The sequence below is a fragment of the Cydia strobilella genome, chromosome 6 (genome assembly GCF_947568885.1).
Source record: "Cydia strobilella chromosome 6, ilCydStro3.1, whole genome shotgun sequence".
Taxonomy (NCBI): Eukaryota; Metazoa; Arthropoda; class Insecta; order Lepidoptera; family Tortricidae; genus Cydia; species Cydia strobilella.
In genome coordinates this window covers 5878857-5896402 of record NC_086046.1, presented here as the reverse complement: position 1 = coordinate 5896402, position 17546 = coordinate 5878857, and the positions used below count along the sequence as shown (strand labels likewise).

At 37.1% G+C, this 17546-nt stretch overlaps 3 protein-coding genes and 1 long non-coding RNA gene across 6 annotated transcripts in view; 1 reads left to right on the top strand and 3 right to left on the bottom strand.

Annotated features, from left to right (window-relative positions):
• LOC134742430 (uncharacterized) overlaps positions 1–1653 on the top strand; it is a 50496-nt gene extending 48843 nt beyond the window's left edge. Inside the window, exon 2 of the long non-coding RNA XR_010127933.1 lies at positions 1548–1653. This is a non-coding gene — a long non-coding RNA (uncharacterized LOC134742430). The remainder of the gene's footprint in view (positions 1–1547) is intronic.
• LOC134742386 (slit homolog 2 protein) overlaps positions 1–17546 on the bottom strand; it is a 137304-nt gene that overhangs the window by 40817 nt on the left and 78941 nt on the right. The gene's annotated exons all lie outside the window — the stretch shown is intronic.
• Positions 11246–12475, bottom strand: LOC134742322 (uncharacterized). The gene has a single exon (XM_063675371.1). The coding sequence runs from the start codon at positions 12473–12475 to the stop codon at positions 11246–11248; it is 1230 nt and encodes a 409-aa protein (XP_063531441.1).
• LOC134742379 (probable tRNA (uracil-O(2)-)-methyltransferase) overlaps positions 16751–17546 on the bottom strand; it is a 300106-nt gene continuing 299310 nt past the window's right edge. For both annotated transcript variants that reach the window (XM_063675490.1, XM_063675491.1), the window contains exon 5: positions 16751–16761. The gene's annotated coding sequence lies outside the window, so the exon portion shown is untranslated. The remainder of the gene's footprint in view (positions 16762–17546) is intronic.

The following is a 17546-nucleotide window of genomic DNA, read 5'->3' as shown; positions in this document are numbered from 1 at the left end:
AAGCTCATTGTAATATGACTATCCGTATCTAAGCGATATTAATAATTAATTACAGCGTGTCCGTGTCCGTGTTGAGTAGCTGAAGTACATTGGCGTTGGGCAAACTTTTTTAAGATAATTAAAGAGGATATTTATTAAGTTAAGATTAAAAACGCGATTTGAATACCCTAGATCGAATATTTTTTCGTAAATTTTCAGTTAAATCCGAAAAAAAGTTTCACTAGCATCGTGGCTTCATAAAAACACACAATTACTTTTTTTTTATTTTAAGAAAGAAATTAAGTGTCTCAACTCAAAAACTAAAAACCTGCCATGTCTGCTTCGAGAAAAGAGGGTAAGGCTTGTTTTTCTCGACTTGGCTGCGGGACTACCGTGCCCCTAGATGCCAAATATACGTCACAGTGTGCTTTCAAAGTTTACGCTCAAATAAGTGCAGCAAAAGTGTCAAACGCCCACAAAATGAGCTCAACACGAGCCTCTTTGCTTTGAGTGACCCAATTTGAGAATCCGACTGTGAAAGAAAACGAAGTTTTTAGTCTCTTTGAGAACTCCTCTTACAAACAATTTCATGTTTTCGTAACTTGAGTATTCGAGTTTTATGTTTAGTATTATAATGAATGCAACTAAAATCTGCTTTTGGTCTGAAAAAATAACTTCTGGTTAAAGACATTTCATTTACTCAAAAGAAATATTACATTTCACTTAATGAGTAGGTAGTTTACAAATACAAACAAATAAAAAGCTATGACGAATGTATCCTTCGACACAATTATTTGCCTAGATCAATTTTGAAGTTAGCATTATACGTAACAAATTTTGTTCTTCATTGTTATTTCAGTAACATGAATTGTGTACTAAGTGCAAATTTAAGAACTTATCGCTATACACGAAGATTAACCTTTATTATCATAGTAAGCAAGTAAAATGTTGAGACACCACTTTCTCACTTAAGATTTTTAGAGCCAAATTGCGTCTCTTTTTAACACAAAGAAACAGCTTTACATATAAGAGAAATCTAAACCAAAGTAGGTTAAATAAATTACTGAAATATCCTCTTGGAAAAAACAGCAACATTTTGTCAGTTAAAACCTCTTTCCGTTGTCATTATCATAATATTACCTATCTTGCTTTTAGTATAAATACTTTCAATAATACTGTTAATTGTTCTATATTTAGGGCCAGTTGCCCCAACCACACTTAACAGACTGATCAGCATTACTCAACAGAGTACTATGGAAATTCCCATACAATAATATTTAGCGAACGCTTTAACGGTGACAGACGGTTTGGTGCAACCGACCCTTAGTTAGTTGAGTTTAAACAGTAGTTTAACGTTAGTTATTCAACAACGAAAGTTATTAAATCACTATCAATGAATAAACATTGTCTAAACCAGGTATTGTTAGTACAACTTATGAATTATGGCGTATGTAGGGGTAAATTTAAATTTGCATACACATTTGGAGTAAATGATGCCGCCTGCCGAGGTTTTCCCGAGGGGCTACAGTATGGGGTTCTTCAAAAAAGGAGTGTACAGGTTTTTAAAGAGTCGGCAACACGCATGTAATATCTTTGGTGTTGCAGGCGTCCATAGGCTACGGTGACTGTTTACCATCAGGCGGGCCGTATGCTTGTTTGCCACCGACGTGGTATTTTTTTTTTAATGATGATTTGCATGTGATTGATTGACCATACATAACTAATTGATTATGATTAAACAATTATATAAACATGATTTTATTTTAAGTAACTCTATTTCTTTTTCTTTTTAGCTTAACCACTGAAAAGTAGGTAAATATTACAATATTTATATTATCATGCTAGTTTTCATACCTTCAATGTATGTATTTGACTACATATTTCACCCTGTTTCAGCAAGTTTACAGGTAAAATATTTTACTCGCACTGCATAAAAAAACTTTCAAATTGCCTCTGACGTTTTGCGCATGCACTCGGAAACTTTTGCTACCTAGGGTCCTTATTTGATATTAATAAAACATTAATCACTTGAAACGCTTTAGTGGTTACCTACGTCGAAAAATTTATCCTCACTCGGAGTCTAAAGGGGCCCACTGACTATCAGTCCGCCGGACGATATCGGCCTGTCAGTTAGATCAAAAATTTGACAGTTCCGAACAACTGACAGGCCGACATCGTCCGGCGGACTGATAGTCAGTGGGCCCCTTAATACACAAAGTATTCCCGACGCAATTCACGTGAATCATTTAATCGTGACATTTACTCCCACACCTCGGCCCTGCCAATCCGTCCGTTGGGTAAACTACTCGCATCGCATAATTCGTGTCAACTGTCCCGCAATGTTGATAACGATCTTCCTACAATTCGCACTCGTATCTGTTTGAATTACAGATAACATATCTCGCATCGGCAATTTATATTTTTATGCTGAACATTAATTTGACTGTAATAAATCGTATTTATTTTTCATTTAGGTTTATTGCTCATCTATCAGATTTGTTATAGCTTACGGTCAGTTAGTTATATCAAAATAGTAGGTAATTAGGTACATCGTCGTAGGTAGCCGCGCTATGAATTATTTCAATAATTTAGAAAACATAATTTGATTATATTATGCAATAAAGTTAGGTAAATAAATATACAATATTTAATACATATGCCTCCCTATTGATTTGAATTTAAAAAGTTTTATAACGTGCGTCCATTTTCTTTACAAAATGTATCCCAAAACATAAGAAGTGTTTATTGCAACATGGACTCCCTACTAGTAGTTTTAAATAATTTTAAATTTGAGGTCGACATTATTATTCTAAGTGAGTGCCGATTGCACCCTGACAAACTCGTTCCAGCAATAGAAAACTACACACATTTTTCATCTTCTAACCACCTAAATCAAAATGATGGGGTTGTTGCGTACGTTAGTAATAGCCGTAAATATAAGATAAGAGAAATTGTACTAACACATGCCTCATGTTTAGAAATTTCTACTCACGACACTATAATATTAGGCATATATAGATCCCCATCAAATAGTAAAGCAGACTGTTTCATATCCTCTCTAAGTTCTCATCTTGACACTATCAAGTCAACTAAAAATATTATCATAACCGGAGATAAAACTATGAAAACGGATTATATCGCGTATATTGAATTTATAATACATCCCGACGTTTCGAACTCTTTACAGCGTTCGTGGTCAACGGGTGACTGAGGAAAAATTACAAAATGCAAAAAATACCCACATACTAAAATAAGACCTGAGGCCTGTAAAATGCAATACCCCTCTACAGACTGCAGGAGTGTACAGGCTGGACTGTGAGTGTGGCCTATCATATGTCGGGCAGACGAAACGGAGCATTTCCACTCGGGTGAAGGAACACATAGCTGATGTCAAGCACTGTCGACCTAGGTCTGCTGTCTGTGAGCATGTCATGGATAAAGCCAATCACTCAATCAAGTTTGATAAGCCTCTGGTTCTTGCCAAGGAGAAGCGTTACATACCCAGAATGCTGCGCGAGGCCATTGAGATTAAGAAATATCCAAACTTTAATAGGGAAGATGGCTTTTCTCTACCACCAGCTTGGGATTCTGTAGTCCACCTGATAAAGGAGCAAGCGAGACATAGACTGTGAGACCGTAGTGTTGGATGATGCTGGACATTCTGATGTTTTGAAAAGATGTGTCCCGCCGAGTTTGTTGCCGGTCCCATATTGGGATACCCTCCTACAATTTAGGAGGGAATTAAATCTTCTCGGGTCCGTGGTGTAGGGTTGGAGCCGGCATAGTTTATTTTTATCGCGTATATATATATATCTTTACTTGAAAAATAATTATAGTGTATAACTAGCCTTATGAACCGATTTTGCATGTACAACCAGCCTTAAAGTTTGTAGTCTATGATTGTTCATTATTTTAGTATGTGGGTATTTTTTGCATTTTGTAATTTTTCCTCAGTCACCCGTTGACCACGAACGCTGTAAAGAGTTCGAAACGTCGGGATGTATTATAAATTCAATATACGCGATATAATCCGTTTTCATAGTTTTATTTCATGAGTAACTATCGCGGTAACCGAAGACAATATTATATAACCGGAGATATTAATATCAATATAGGAGAAAAAACCAATGAGCAATCTTTTGAACAGGCTAACAGACTAAACTACCTTAATATGTTGGCAATGCACGGCTTGTTACCTGGACATATACTACCCACAAGGGAAGGTGCTTGCCTTGACCATTTTATGTTGAAGCTCGACAATAATCACTCGAACGCTAAAACTCTAGTTCTAGACACAACGATAACTGACCACGCGATGATACTTCTTAAAATAGGTAGCACTGATATCCCTAAATGCTATAATAAAAAGAAAATTAAAGTAAATTTCGAGAATGCGCACAGTACTCTCCTAAAAGACAACCTAGCAGAATTATTCGGTTTAAATGATCCTAATACACTAACGGAAATGTTTATACAAAAAATTAGGCGATGCCTCTTGGAAAACACTACTGTCACTTTAATTCCAAGGAGTAATCGCATCATTAAACCATGGATTACCCCAGGAATTCTAAGATGCATCAGGAATAGGAACTATATGCAGAAAAATGTTCAAAGGAATCCAGACAATATCGTACTAAAAATTACTTATAAAAGATACCGCAATTACTGCAATACCCTAACCAAAAACCTAAAAAGAAAATACGAAAAGGAATAATTAGATAAAGCTAGTAACAACCCTAAGATGCTCTGGAAAGCGATAAATAAGATAACTAACCGCAAACCTGTTAGAACTGAGAATAAAGAGCTACTAGACATCAGAGAATCGCCTACGGAGTCAATAAACGCTGTCAACCAGTATTTTTCTGACATCGGTAAATCTCTCGCTGAACTTATTCCACCGGCTACTAGTAATCCAATAAGTCATGTAGCACTCGATGATTCGACTTCAAATAACACTGTCGTGAACTCTTTTGCTTTATTAGAAACAGATTCCAGCGAAGTACTCTCAGTCTTGTCCAACTTAAAATCAAGTAGTGCTCCTGGATGGGATGGCATCTCAACTCAATTTTTAAAAATGGCCAGTAATACCGTAGTCCCTATAATATCATATATGGCAAACCTGTGCTTTGAACAGGGAGTATTTCCTGACGCCCTTAAACAAGCGGTCATTACCCCTATTTACAAGGGAGGAAGCAAAAGTGACATATCTAATTACAGGCCAATATCGGTCCTACCCGCTCTCTCGAAGGTTCTGGAAAAACTGATAAACAATAGACTAACCAATTACCTAAATAAATTTAACATCCTATCGAAAGCACAATACGGCTTCAGAAAAGGTATTTCAACGGAGGACGCTGTAACGGCACTATCTGAGCTTATAATTAATAACGTAGATAAAAACAAAAAATGTTTATCGGTTTTTCTAGACCTGAAAAAGGCGTTTGACACCGTGTCGGTTCCCATCCTTATTAACATCTTGGAAAAGAAAGGCATAAGAGGCACCTCTCTATCTCTCTTTAGTAGTTACCTCCAGAACCGAACACAGAAGGTCAAACTTGGTGATTGCATCAGTGATGAAAGCCCCATATCCTACGGAGTGCCACAAGGTAGTGTTCTAGGCCCTACGCTGTTCCTAGTTTATATAAATGAACTATGCAACATGTCTATTGAGGCGGGAACTATATTTACTTATGCAGATGACACAGCTGTGGTATTCTCAGGAGACACGTGGGAGGAGGTCCGCCTCTCTGCAGAACTTGGCCTCACAAAAATCGCTAACTGGCTGCAGAGACACTTGCTCACCCTTAACACCATCAAAACCAACTTTATTTGCTTCGCCAACTGTAACCGTTCACAGCCAGAGAAAGAATTCTCAATTAGGATACATAATTGCGGCAACTCACTGGCCATCTGCTCCTGCCCATCTATTTGCAAAGTGGAATACACAAAATACCTTGGAGTTACAATTGACCAGCGCCTCACATGGCATCTTCATGCTGAGAACATAATGAATAGGATCCGCAAACTGACCTGGACTTTCAAAAATCTTAGGCATGTAGTAACAAAAGCTGTGCTAAATCAAGTTTACGTATCGCTGGCTCAATCCGTCATCACATATTGTATCTCTGTATGGGGTGGTGCCACAAAGACTAAGTTTCTTGAGCTTGAGAGAGCTCAAAGAGCATTGCTAAAAGTCATGCACCAAAAGCCATTCAGATTCCCTACTAACGACCTCTATTTACTCTGCAATCTATTATCTGTAAGAAAATTGTATATTCTAAATCTTATTCTAAAAACACACAAGCGAACCACATACAAAAAAGACAATACATGCACACGTAGGAAAAAGACTAATGTAATTAAAACCCATACAGTGAAAACTGCATTTGCCAGAAGACAGCAACAGGCACAATCTTGCAGTCTATATAATCAAATTAACAAACACATTGACATTTATTCCTGCACTACATACGAGTGTAAAAGTAGGTTAACTAAATGGTTACAAACTAAAAGCTACAACGACATAGAAAACTTAATTCAAAATAAGTATAGCGAACATTAGTACAGACCCAAACACACACACACACACACACACACACACACACACACACACACACACACACACACACACACACACACACACACACACACACACATCTTTTCTATATTAAGTACTCTATAGTAGTATAATTATAGGTACATTGAAATCATGTTTAGTTGTTTTGTTAATGTTAAAAAAAAAAAATGGCGTGGAAGAGCGGTGCTCTCTTAGCACAAGTGTTTTCTCACTTAAAAAGAGGCACCATTGGCATTGTAATTTGTGTTTTTTTAAGCTACCGAATAAAAATATTTTGATTTGATTTTGATTTTTGATATCCCGTTCTCATCACAAATGTTTATTCAAAATTATACCATTAGGCCCACTTGCACCATCCCACTAACCCGGGGTCAACCGGTTAAACCTGGAGTTACCATGGTTACCAGTACAATTTGACACTGGGTTATAGGTTTAACCGCTTAACCCCGGGTTAGTGGGATGGTGCAAGTGGCCCTTAGGTACTTACATTATTGGCACTTTCGAATATTACAAAGTGTTATGAGTTTATTTTTCGTCTTACGGTAAATAATTAAAAACCTGATATTTTTGAAAAATAATATTTAGGTAACGCTTTCTTTACAAACTTTGACATTTAGTTAGTGTGAAATACATATACACGTAGGTACTATCATTGTATACACTAACATGCTAACATCCGACACTCTGTGAAATAATTAACGAATTTCATAGCAACGTTCTGAGCCGGCCGTCAACGTTTCAACATACTGGTAGTGCAAGCCGGCTAGTGATTTAAAATTCATAACTAGCCCCGATACCGTTGGGTTACCTTACTCGTACTCCTTTTACTGACTCTTTTGAGGAACATTTATACTCGTATTACCTTTAAAATTTGTAGTTCCTTCCATTTTTATTAAAAAGGAGTCACACAAATTATTTTAGTCTATAGGTACAGTGAGGTTCGAAATTGCATGGAGAAATTATGAATAGAATTAATTCACTGTACAATGCTGCATTCGTAAGTGCAGTGCTGGAAAATATCCTTTTCACCTCAGCAGCTCGAACAAGCCTACTTTCGTCACTCCCTGGAGTGAGGAAAGTGCGACTTTCCTCACTCCAGGGAGTGAAACAATGTAGCTTTTTAATTTAGTGAAGGCCATGAACTTCATACTTTTATTACATTTTTTTTATGGTATGGTACGGTACGGTACGGTTCGGTCCGGTCCGGTTCGGTCCGGTCTCGTCTCGTCTCGTATCGTATCGTACATATTATAATACTTTTTTTTCTGTTTATTCTGTGTAATTCGATATACATTTTAACCTTTAATATGTTCTCACTACTGAGGTGAAAAATTATGTGTGCAACACGAGAGCAAAGTTATTTTACATCTCGTGTTTTTGAGTCCCTCGCTACGCTCAAGATTCTACCTGAGAATCACTCGCTTCGCTCGTGATTCAATTATAGAATCTTTCGCTTTCTCGGGATTCAAAATAAACACTCGCAAGAAAAACCAACTTTCCTCTCTTGTTGCACAAATAACTATTTCTTTGTGTTTCGCCTTATTGCTTTAGTGACAACAAATTATAGAAATCTTGCTTAGGTACTATTTATCTAAATTAATTTAAGCATCTAACATGCCAATTCGAACGTACCCTGACATAAGAATGGTATCTGAATGATGTCATTTAATTATCGTGCGTCTCGCTCGCGCCATTACATGTACGGACAAGTAGGAGAAAAATGCACAACTGGATTCATTTAGGTGATATTTTGATGTCAGTGTACGTTCAAATTGGCCTGTGAGCTTTGTAATCTGTTTTTTTTTTAAGTAACCTTTTATTAAATCTTCTAATATTAAACTTCATTTTCTAATTGAATTGAACAAGGAAAAGAGTATGTAATCAGCTTGGCTACCTAAACAGTGATTTTATTTTTATTGAGAGTTAGTTAGGTTAGGTAAGGTTAGCAGTAGCGTTGCCTGATAAATATTCATAATTTTCAGTAACAACGCTCAGTAGACTGACGGCGCGATTCGGGAAATGAATTAGAGATTCACTAGATATAATGATATGTGATGTCCCACGGGTAAAGGTACCTTATGGCGGTTGGCGCTTCCGCTATTATTAACGCAACTCCAATTAATATTGGATGGCGCTTACGTCGCATAGCGCCGCAATAATTTGTAAGCGCCAGCCGCCATAAGCCGCTTTACTATTTAATATCTATAGTGAATCTCTAATTCATTTCCCGAATTGCGCCGTGAATATCAAGGATACGAGGGTGGGTTGATATAAATTCCTTCTGTATCGTAATTTGCAATCTTTCTCAATTAAGTATTGAAAAAAATAGTTCGAAGTTTAATATTAGAACACGAAAGTAAAAATATTGTATTGAAAGAGCTTCGATAACTACCTAGGAAGACAGCAGAGTTTGTAAACAGCTCGCCGGAATATGTTTTCAATATATTATAGAAAAGAATTTCTTTATTTGCCAGAATACGTATGGAACGATGACAACAGAAAAGGTTTTACATGTAAGTATCTGTATTCAGTGGAAGACATGACATGCAAATAATTGACAATTTAATAATTTTAATAAAATAAAAGTAAAATATAGAAAACAATAGACAGAAAATAAAAACAGTGGGTTAGTTTTTGATAGTTAAAAAAATATCCACTTGTAAAAATTTGAATATTAGGTATAAGTAACATCGATAAATTAAAATTTTATATTAAAGTCAAATTATAAAATGGATGTCGTGTATAATTTATTAAAAGTCATTGGGAAAATAAATTAATAATAAGATGTCAAGATATATACATAATCTCTGCTACTTAAAATATTATTTTATTCTATTTGCGTAAAAAAATTGTGCTCTAAAAATTCCCTCACACTATAAAAGCAATTTTTTGACATCCATGTTTAATCTTATTGCTAAATTGAAATAGAAATATAAATAGAATAGAAATTTTAATATAACTAATACACATGTTGTACGCATTTTTGTCGTATACACTAGAATGTGAAGGAGGCTGATATAAAATTTAGAAAAAATAAATTAGATTCAAATATCTTTGTTTTTAGGGTACCGTACCCAAAGGGTAAAAACTGGACCCTATTATTAAGACTCTGCCGTCCGTCCGTCTGTCTGTCTGTCCGTATGTCACCAGGCTGTATCTTATGAACCGTGATAGCTAACAGTTGAAATTTTCACAGATGATGTATTTCTGTTGCCGCTATAACAACAATACTAAAAACAGAATAAAATGAATATTTAAGTGGGGCTACGTGATTTTTTTGCCGTTTTTTGCGTAATGGTACGGAACCCTTCGAGCGCGAGTCCGACTCGCAGTTGGCCGGTTTTTTTTCGTCTTCATTTCGGAAACGTATCAACCCGCCCTCGTATGAAAACATTATGAACACCTCAGATTGATGTTACTTTTCTTCATTTTGTTTATTTTGCTCGATCATTATGTTCATTATGATCATTGTGTTCCTCAGCTACAGCCAATTAAAAAATAACTTCAACTTAAAACTGACGTCTTTCTGTTATTATTTCAAATGAAATAGCACTATTTGTCTTAATTTGGATAGCGTTGAAAAAAAATATTTTATTACAAGAGCTGTGAACGCGGGCGGAATATTTCGTATTGTTTAATTAAGTCCGAAGGTAACATAAAATGAATTCAGGGTCCGGGTAACAAATGTGATAAAATGAAAGTTTTCCCGACGCCGGTCCACGTCCTGGGCCGCCGCGGGACGCCGCGCTGGTCGCCCGGATTACAGCCTTTGCAATATTAAATCTCATCAAAAACAAAATGCCATCAAAGTCGCGTGTATAGCGATACATTCAAGTCCTTAGGTTTAAAAGTGGAAAAATTACTGCCCTGGGTGAGACTTGAACTCACGGCCTCTGGATTTTCCACTTTTAAATTTATTCTAAGCTTAATAGCATCGATCGCAGACGTTTCTGCTTGTTAAAAATTAATTTAAGTCCTTAGGTATCTTTGTGAATTCTAAAGACAGAGATTTTTCTAGCTCAAACATCATGTTGTTAGTGCTTGACAAAATGAAAATATCGACAATCCTGTTATCTTCAACGTTAATCATTTTCCATATTTCCGCTATGCACCCATTATATCAGTGGAAGTTGAAAAATTTGTTAGCCATTTGAAGTGGATCTTTTCAGTTCCAAAAGGTTTGTCTATTTCGAGAATCTGTTAAGAAAACCTATAATATGATGGTTTTATTGGCGATGGCGATCAGAAAGACAATATTGGTAGGTGGTAGGTTTAATGAATACATGACTGACGCGGTCTCAAACCAACAACTCTAACGATACACATTTTAGCCAAATTTTCATTCTCGAATTGACCTTGAGGACGATATTCGAAGATAAAACAAATTTGTAAACCTCAATAGAATTCTTCGACGAAAAAATTAACTTTAATTTTCTTCATTATATTAAATTTGAATATTCAAGTCTCATTTACGTATCGTTTTGTATGGAAATCAATGTACTTGTTAGCGGCCTCTAAATAAATGCTTAATTTTTTAAATCGACATTACAAATACAAATACAAATAATTTATTAATAACACCAAGTTACATGTCAGGTACGTACGTACATTCTATAATATCGCATTTTAAAATTAATTACATATTTGTTCTGATTATACACATAAAACATTCAAACAGTGACTAGATAATTATATATTAGGCAGTTCATAGAACTCGCTTATGGAGTAAAAGGTGTGACTAAGAAGCCACTTGCGTAATCTAGACTTGAAGACTACCGTAGAAGTTGCATCTTTTTTTATTACGTCAGGCAGTCTGTTATACACCGACGGGCCCGAGATGTATACCGACCTTACTGACTTACTGAGTTTATGAGCGGGGGTGACGAGGAGATGGGCAAGCTTATTGCTACGCATCGCGCGGGATTCGTTCACACCTCGTTGCCTAAACGCATGGTAATTTTTATGTGTGAAGAGAGCTACTTGGAAGATGTGCTCACAGGTAAGAGGCAAAATATTTAATTCTTTGAACAACTCTCTGCACGACGCGTCCTCGGGCACACCCGCGATGGCTCGTATCGCCCGCTTCTGCATCCTGAAGACTCGCTCGGCGTCAGCCGCCCGCGCCCACAGCTCCACGCCGTAGGTGATGAGGCTATGGACTGTCGCGAAGTAGCACGATAATACGACGCTGCGAGACGCGGTGCTTGCGAGGCGACGGAGTGCAAAGCATGCGCGGCCGAGCCTGGAGCAGATCTCATCGATATGCTGGTCCCAAGTGAGGCCGCTATCTATTTGGAAGCCTAGTAGTTTAGTCGATTGGACCATCTGCAGGGTGGTTTGGTCAGCAGTGACTAGGTACGCCGATGGTGCCGAGCCGTTGAGCTGGAATGAGAGGAAACATGTCTTATCTCTATTTAATGCTAATCCGTTCAGTCGGAACCACAACTCGAGCCTCCGAACTACGGAGTTTAATTTTAGCTCCAGTTCTCCTGTGGTCGGCGCAGTGACTATGGTGGCCACGTCGTCAGCGTACATATATATCTCCGCGTCATGTATTGCGGGGGGCAGGTCGTTGAGCAGCAAGCTGGACAGTGTGTTCGACAGGCACGAGCCCTGTGGTACACCCATCGCATTCGTCATCTCAGATGATTTGAGCCTTCCGCTTTCAGCGACAACGACTTGCGAGCGGTCGGACATGAACGATGTTAGCAGGGACAGGGCCGGACCTCGAATACCATAGAAGCTCAGTTTGTCGGCTATAAGCTGGTGGTCGGCGGTGTCGAACGCGCGCGAGAGGTCGCAGCATAGCAGCGCTACGTGCTGGCCAGCTTCGCGCGCGCTCAGCACGCGCCACATCACTTCGCACACCAGGTCGATGGTGGCGCGCCCGGCCCTATATGCGTATTGTCTCTCCGTCATTACGTTGCGTTGTTCGATAAAGGATAGGAGCCTTCTGTTCAAACCTACTTCTAGAACCTTACTGACTGCTGGAACCAGGGATATCGGCCTATATTTTACCTTTACCTTTGTAAAGGAGCGATATTTTAACTCTTTTCAGAGGCATAGGGTATGTACCATGCCTGATGCAGGCATTAAATAAGTAGGCTACAATTGGTGCAATAGATTGGGCGACTGATCGAAGTAAGTTAGGAGATATCCCAGAGATCGATATTAACTCAATTTGATCATGCAATTAGTTCGGAGCACTTAAATAATTCACTTTTTATCCTCTTCAGTAGTTAGTTTAATTATCGGGACTTTTAAACCACGATCCTGGCGACTAAAGCGTGTACATGCCAGCAAGATAATACTGAGAATAATGTGCAATAAAGCCGATCTTTATGTGTTACTACTTTTCGTAAACGCTTTAAGTCGGTAGTCTGACAACCTGGCCCTAAACTTGCCTATTAAATGTTAGGTAGTTATAAGTCAAAAACTTCATCCGTTCCGATCCGAATCTTCAGGTTACTACAACATCCGTGGGGGTAAAACTGTTCTTGATTTTATTAATTGGATTATATTAATTTAATATGGCTGTAGAATCGTTCTCCCTAATGGGCTACGTACATATATTTATATGTATACATAATGAAAACATGTTAAAATATCCGAATTGTAAGAGCTCTTTAATAGGTAACATTACGATACCTTAGGGTTAGCCAATTAACAGGCGTAGGTATTTTGATTTTAATAGTAGGTTAAGAATAGATCTGGATTAAATATGGGTCTAATTCTTAACTTATTATTAAAATCAGCATATGCCTGTAAATTGGATTTAACTGTTTATACAGGGTTAAACTGTACTGTTAACTCCGAGTTAGTTGGCTAAGCCTGGAACGCGCAAGTGGCCCATAAAAATACGGTTGTTGGTTATAACACTAATTATTCGCTATCAATTTGTAACGTAATCGCAGAAATGAACTGTTTTAACTAAGATTCCACCTATAATTTCTTCATTTCAAAAATACGAAGAAAAACCGAGCTCAGTTCTACCTTCGTGAAGAAATCAAACTAGACCGTTTCCTTTTACGTCCGGGCGGGATCAATTCCATGCCATTAAACGCGGGAAATAACATTTTACAACAAGCCCATCGGACCGAACCAAACCAGATGGAATATTTTAGAAATTATATTGAGCATAATACGCATGAATTAAGATGTTGAAGAAATTTCTTGAGCAGTTTTTTCAAATCGTTCGTTTGTATTTTTGTAACAATTGTTAATTGATATTTTTATTAGAACTTTCTACAGGGCGTTATATTGATCTGACTTGTATTTTCCCTGAAGATTTGAACACTCCTCATTTGCCTTTGAAAAATTGCACCTTATGGTAAGCCTGTGACTTACGGCTACGGTATTCGTGTGTAAACACTTGCTCCAATATTTTTTTAAATCGTAAGAGCAAATATTTGCTCAAAACAAAATTTTTGCTCATAACACTAAGTGAAAACGCGACTTAAGACATAAATTTAGCTAAAATGTTCAAAATACCTGAGCTATCACCCATTTCAATCGTTGCACGTACTTGTAGCTACCAAACAGCCTATATTATATGGTCGTAAAGTATTTTAGACAGTCAAAATACTTACTAAATGTTATTAGTTATTTAAATAGCTTGGCGCACACAAACCAATAAGTACGATACATACTTCAAAAAAAGTTATAGTCTCTTTTAGTAAAGCAATTTTTTTGCGGTCTAAATAAATGGTTGGATTTTTTAAATAGCCGATACGAGGCCGATATTAACTCGATTGGATCATGCGATTAGTTGGTAGCGCTTAATGCACTTTGTATCCGCTTCACTAAGTTCAATTATTGGGTTTTTTAAACCACGATCCTGGCGACCATAAAGCTTACTTACACAGCATACAGCAAGATACACTAAGAGTTATGATAAATCAAGCCTTATAATATTACTTACTTCGAACAAACAAAAACAAAATCGTTATGGTTTTCACCACCTCAACAAAACATAACCATTTCATAACATCAAAAGTTGCTCATTTTTTTGTTAGCTACAGTCATAAGCGATACACAAAGTATATCCTTATTAGCTTTTTTCGGTAGAGAAGAAAGTCGGAGGGAGAAGTGAGGTCACGTATGTTTTTGGAACTCTCTTGATTTTTTTTATAGCTATGGTTTTGGTAATCTGCCTACTGAATGTTTTTAACCCTTAATACTACCAACTACGTAATTCAACGGGGTTTTTAAGCCTCCTAATAACTGTATCGTACCAAACACTAAACATGAAATGGTCTCTACTCCAGAATCTACGTAAAACAAAAACTGCGTCGCATTTAAAATTCTTTGTCCCATCGCCATAATGCCCTTAGCTGAAAAACCTCCCGTTGTTTTATTCCCCGGCATTCCGTGTCAAGCTTTAATTGAAGGCAAACAACACCCGCCGTTTCGATCTGCATAAAAGGACGTCAATTTAGCACCGCAACCTTAATTGAACTGAGATGTTTAACGGTATTTTAATTCTTCTCTTGGATGCACTTTTTCTTTCAACTGGCCATACGAAATTTCGCAACTAAAAGAATACTGAATTGATTGCACCGTACAGTATACTCGTACGGAGTCATGTAATTTTGAAACATTAAATTATGAAACATTGAGGTTATCTTGGTCGTTTGCTTCTTCCTAATTTACGTGTCAGGCACTAACAAGAATAAATCTGTGACTTAGGGGAGGCTCAGGTTTAAGAAAATTCATAATTATATTGTTCGAAATACCAGACTACGTCGACTTTTTATTGATTGTACGCATACACACGACAAGTCCTACTTATACGTATCTTAGAATCATCAAATTCGAAATATCATTTCATCCCTATATACCAATCGGTTTTCAACAAAACGAAAACATCAAGCAAGAAGCAGTGCACTAATCCAAAAAGTGCCTAGTTTCCTCTCTGGTTTAGAAAAGTGACATAGCAGTCAATTTCATAAAAAAACAAGCGTGTGTGTATAGTATGAATTTTCTGAGATGACGATGATCTGTTAAACAAAAGCCTTTGTTTCTTTTCTGCAGAGCCAACTTCGGCGCGTCACAAAGCAACAATGTTGTTTGAAAAGTACTACTATCGTGATAGTATTAAGGTTCAAATTTATGTGGCAGCTCATTCCGAGATAACGAGTTTGATTAATGTAGGATGATCGGTCGCCTGTAGGTGGTCTGTCAGGTAACAGAATGAGCTGTTACATGAATTTAAACCATAGGACGTTTAAATAGGACGGTAAAATTACTTTCTAAATGGGTTTGTTCCCGTTCAGTCAGAAGCAGTAGCACTGTAACCACTTCATAAAAGAAACAATACCTTTTGTTTAACAGATTAGGCGTAAAGGCCCAAAAATTCAATTCAATAATACTTTATTCATAAAATAGAATTTTACAAGTCAGGTACATTTAAATGCCAAATACTATAAATATGTCTTATAATTATTTTGTTAAATCATCTCAGAAAATTCATTCTATACCAATTTTTGAGATTAGGTTGCCATGGCGGACTCCGCTGCCTTTTGTATGCAACCGGGAAAGCGCTAAAATGAACCAGCCTACACAAAAAAAAGCATTTTCACCACACCATCTGGTAAAGGCTCGCTTTATTGATCAAAAAGTTATAAGAAAGTTGCATTTTATCCACATGTGAGGCAAAGTACCTAATCAGATGCAAATTATGAGTTGTTTCCTTATTAGATAGAATTGACTTTTATATGATGATTTTAAATGATAAATATTTAATAAAGTTCATTTGGATTTGATTTGGTTTGTTTTTGCTTAATATCTTACAGTTCATATTTTCTTCGGGTTGGTGTGGTGAAAAAACCGGACAAGTGCGAGTCGTACTCGCCCACCGAGGGTTCCGTACTTTTTAGTATTTGTTGTTATAGCGGCAACAGAAATAACATCATCTGTGAAAATTTCAGATGTCTAGCTATCACGGTTCATGAGATACAGCCTGGTGACAGACAGACAGACAGACAGACGGACAGACGGACAGTGGAGTCTTAGTAATAGGGTTCCGTTTTTACCCTTTAGGTACGGAACCCTAAAAATGTTGTGTTTCACTCGGGGGCAAATTTTGTTTAAACCTCGTGCTTTGATACCCTCGCAATTTTTTTCAATTATGGCATCTTTCGCTTCCTCGGATATCAATATTAGCACGAGCGGTTAAACAACAACAAATAACTATTGATTGGTCACTTTTAAGCGCATCTGCAGTAAACAGTTGAGTCATCAGAGTTTTGAATGATTCACGGTTAGTTCCACTAGACTTATATTGACCGGGATATAGGTAATCACGGTTACCTTTTGTATTATTTATGAGCTCCCGATATTACAAAATCATAAATAATACAAAAGGTAATCACGGTCTATATGCCGGTCAATATAAGTCCAGTTAAGTAATCATTTTCAATTATTCACGACTTATAAGACCCTTTTCCTCATTATGGATTAAAAAGGTCCGTGAAAATCCCTTGCTACGGAAATTGAACAAATTCAAAACATAGATTCACAAGTATATCCAATTTATATATCATGAATTAGATATCAGAATGAATGATTGATGTCGTCGGTATGCATGCATTTACAATTTTTTTCTAAAATACAAAACTAAACAATACTTTACTTATAATACTTTTTGCCAATTTACTGTCAAAACAGGTTAAATATGTTTACAATAGGTGGCATAACCTGAGCCGAATGACGTCGGCGTATAGTTTAGTACAATAGGCAATCACTCGACTCTCTGCCGGCTCGAGCCACCCTATGTGGCTCGACTTGTCACCGCACCCTACACACTCAATGTCTTCAACCATTACACTAGTCGGTTTATTTCTAGTGCCGTCATGTATGAGGAGAATGCATTGGCGTGTAGCGTTCCGGTTTTCTATAAAACTTTTGCAATCTAAGCAAGAACAAACAGAACTCGGTTTACGTAGCTTTCTGACTTTAAATCTGTAAATAAATGTTTAGGGCAACGTCG

Bases quoted from the DNA above. Each gene is read 5' to 3' on its own strand.
- LOC134742322 (XM_063675371.1), bottom strand. From the start codon at position 12,475: ATGACGGAGAGACAATACGCATATAGGGCCGGGCGCGCCACCATCGAC.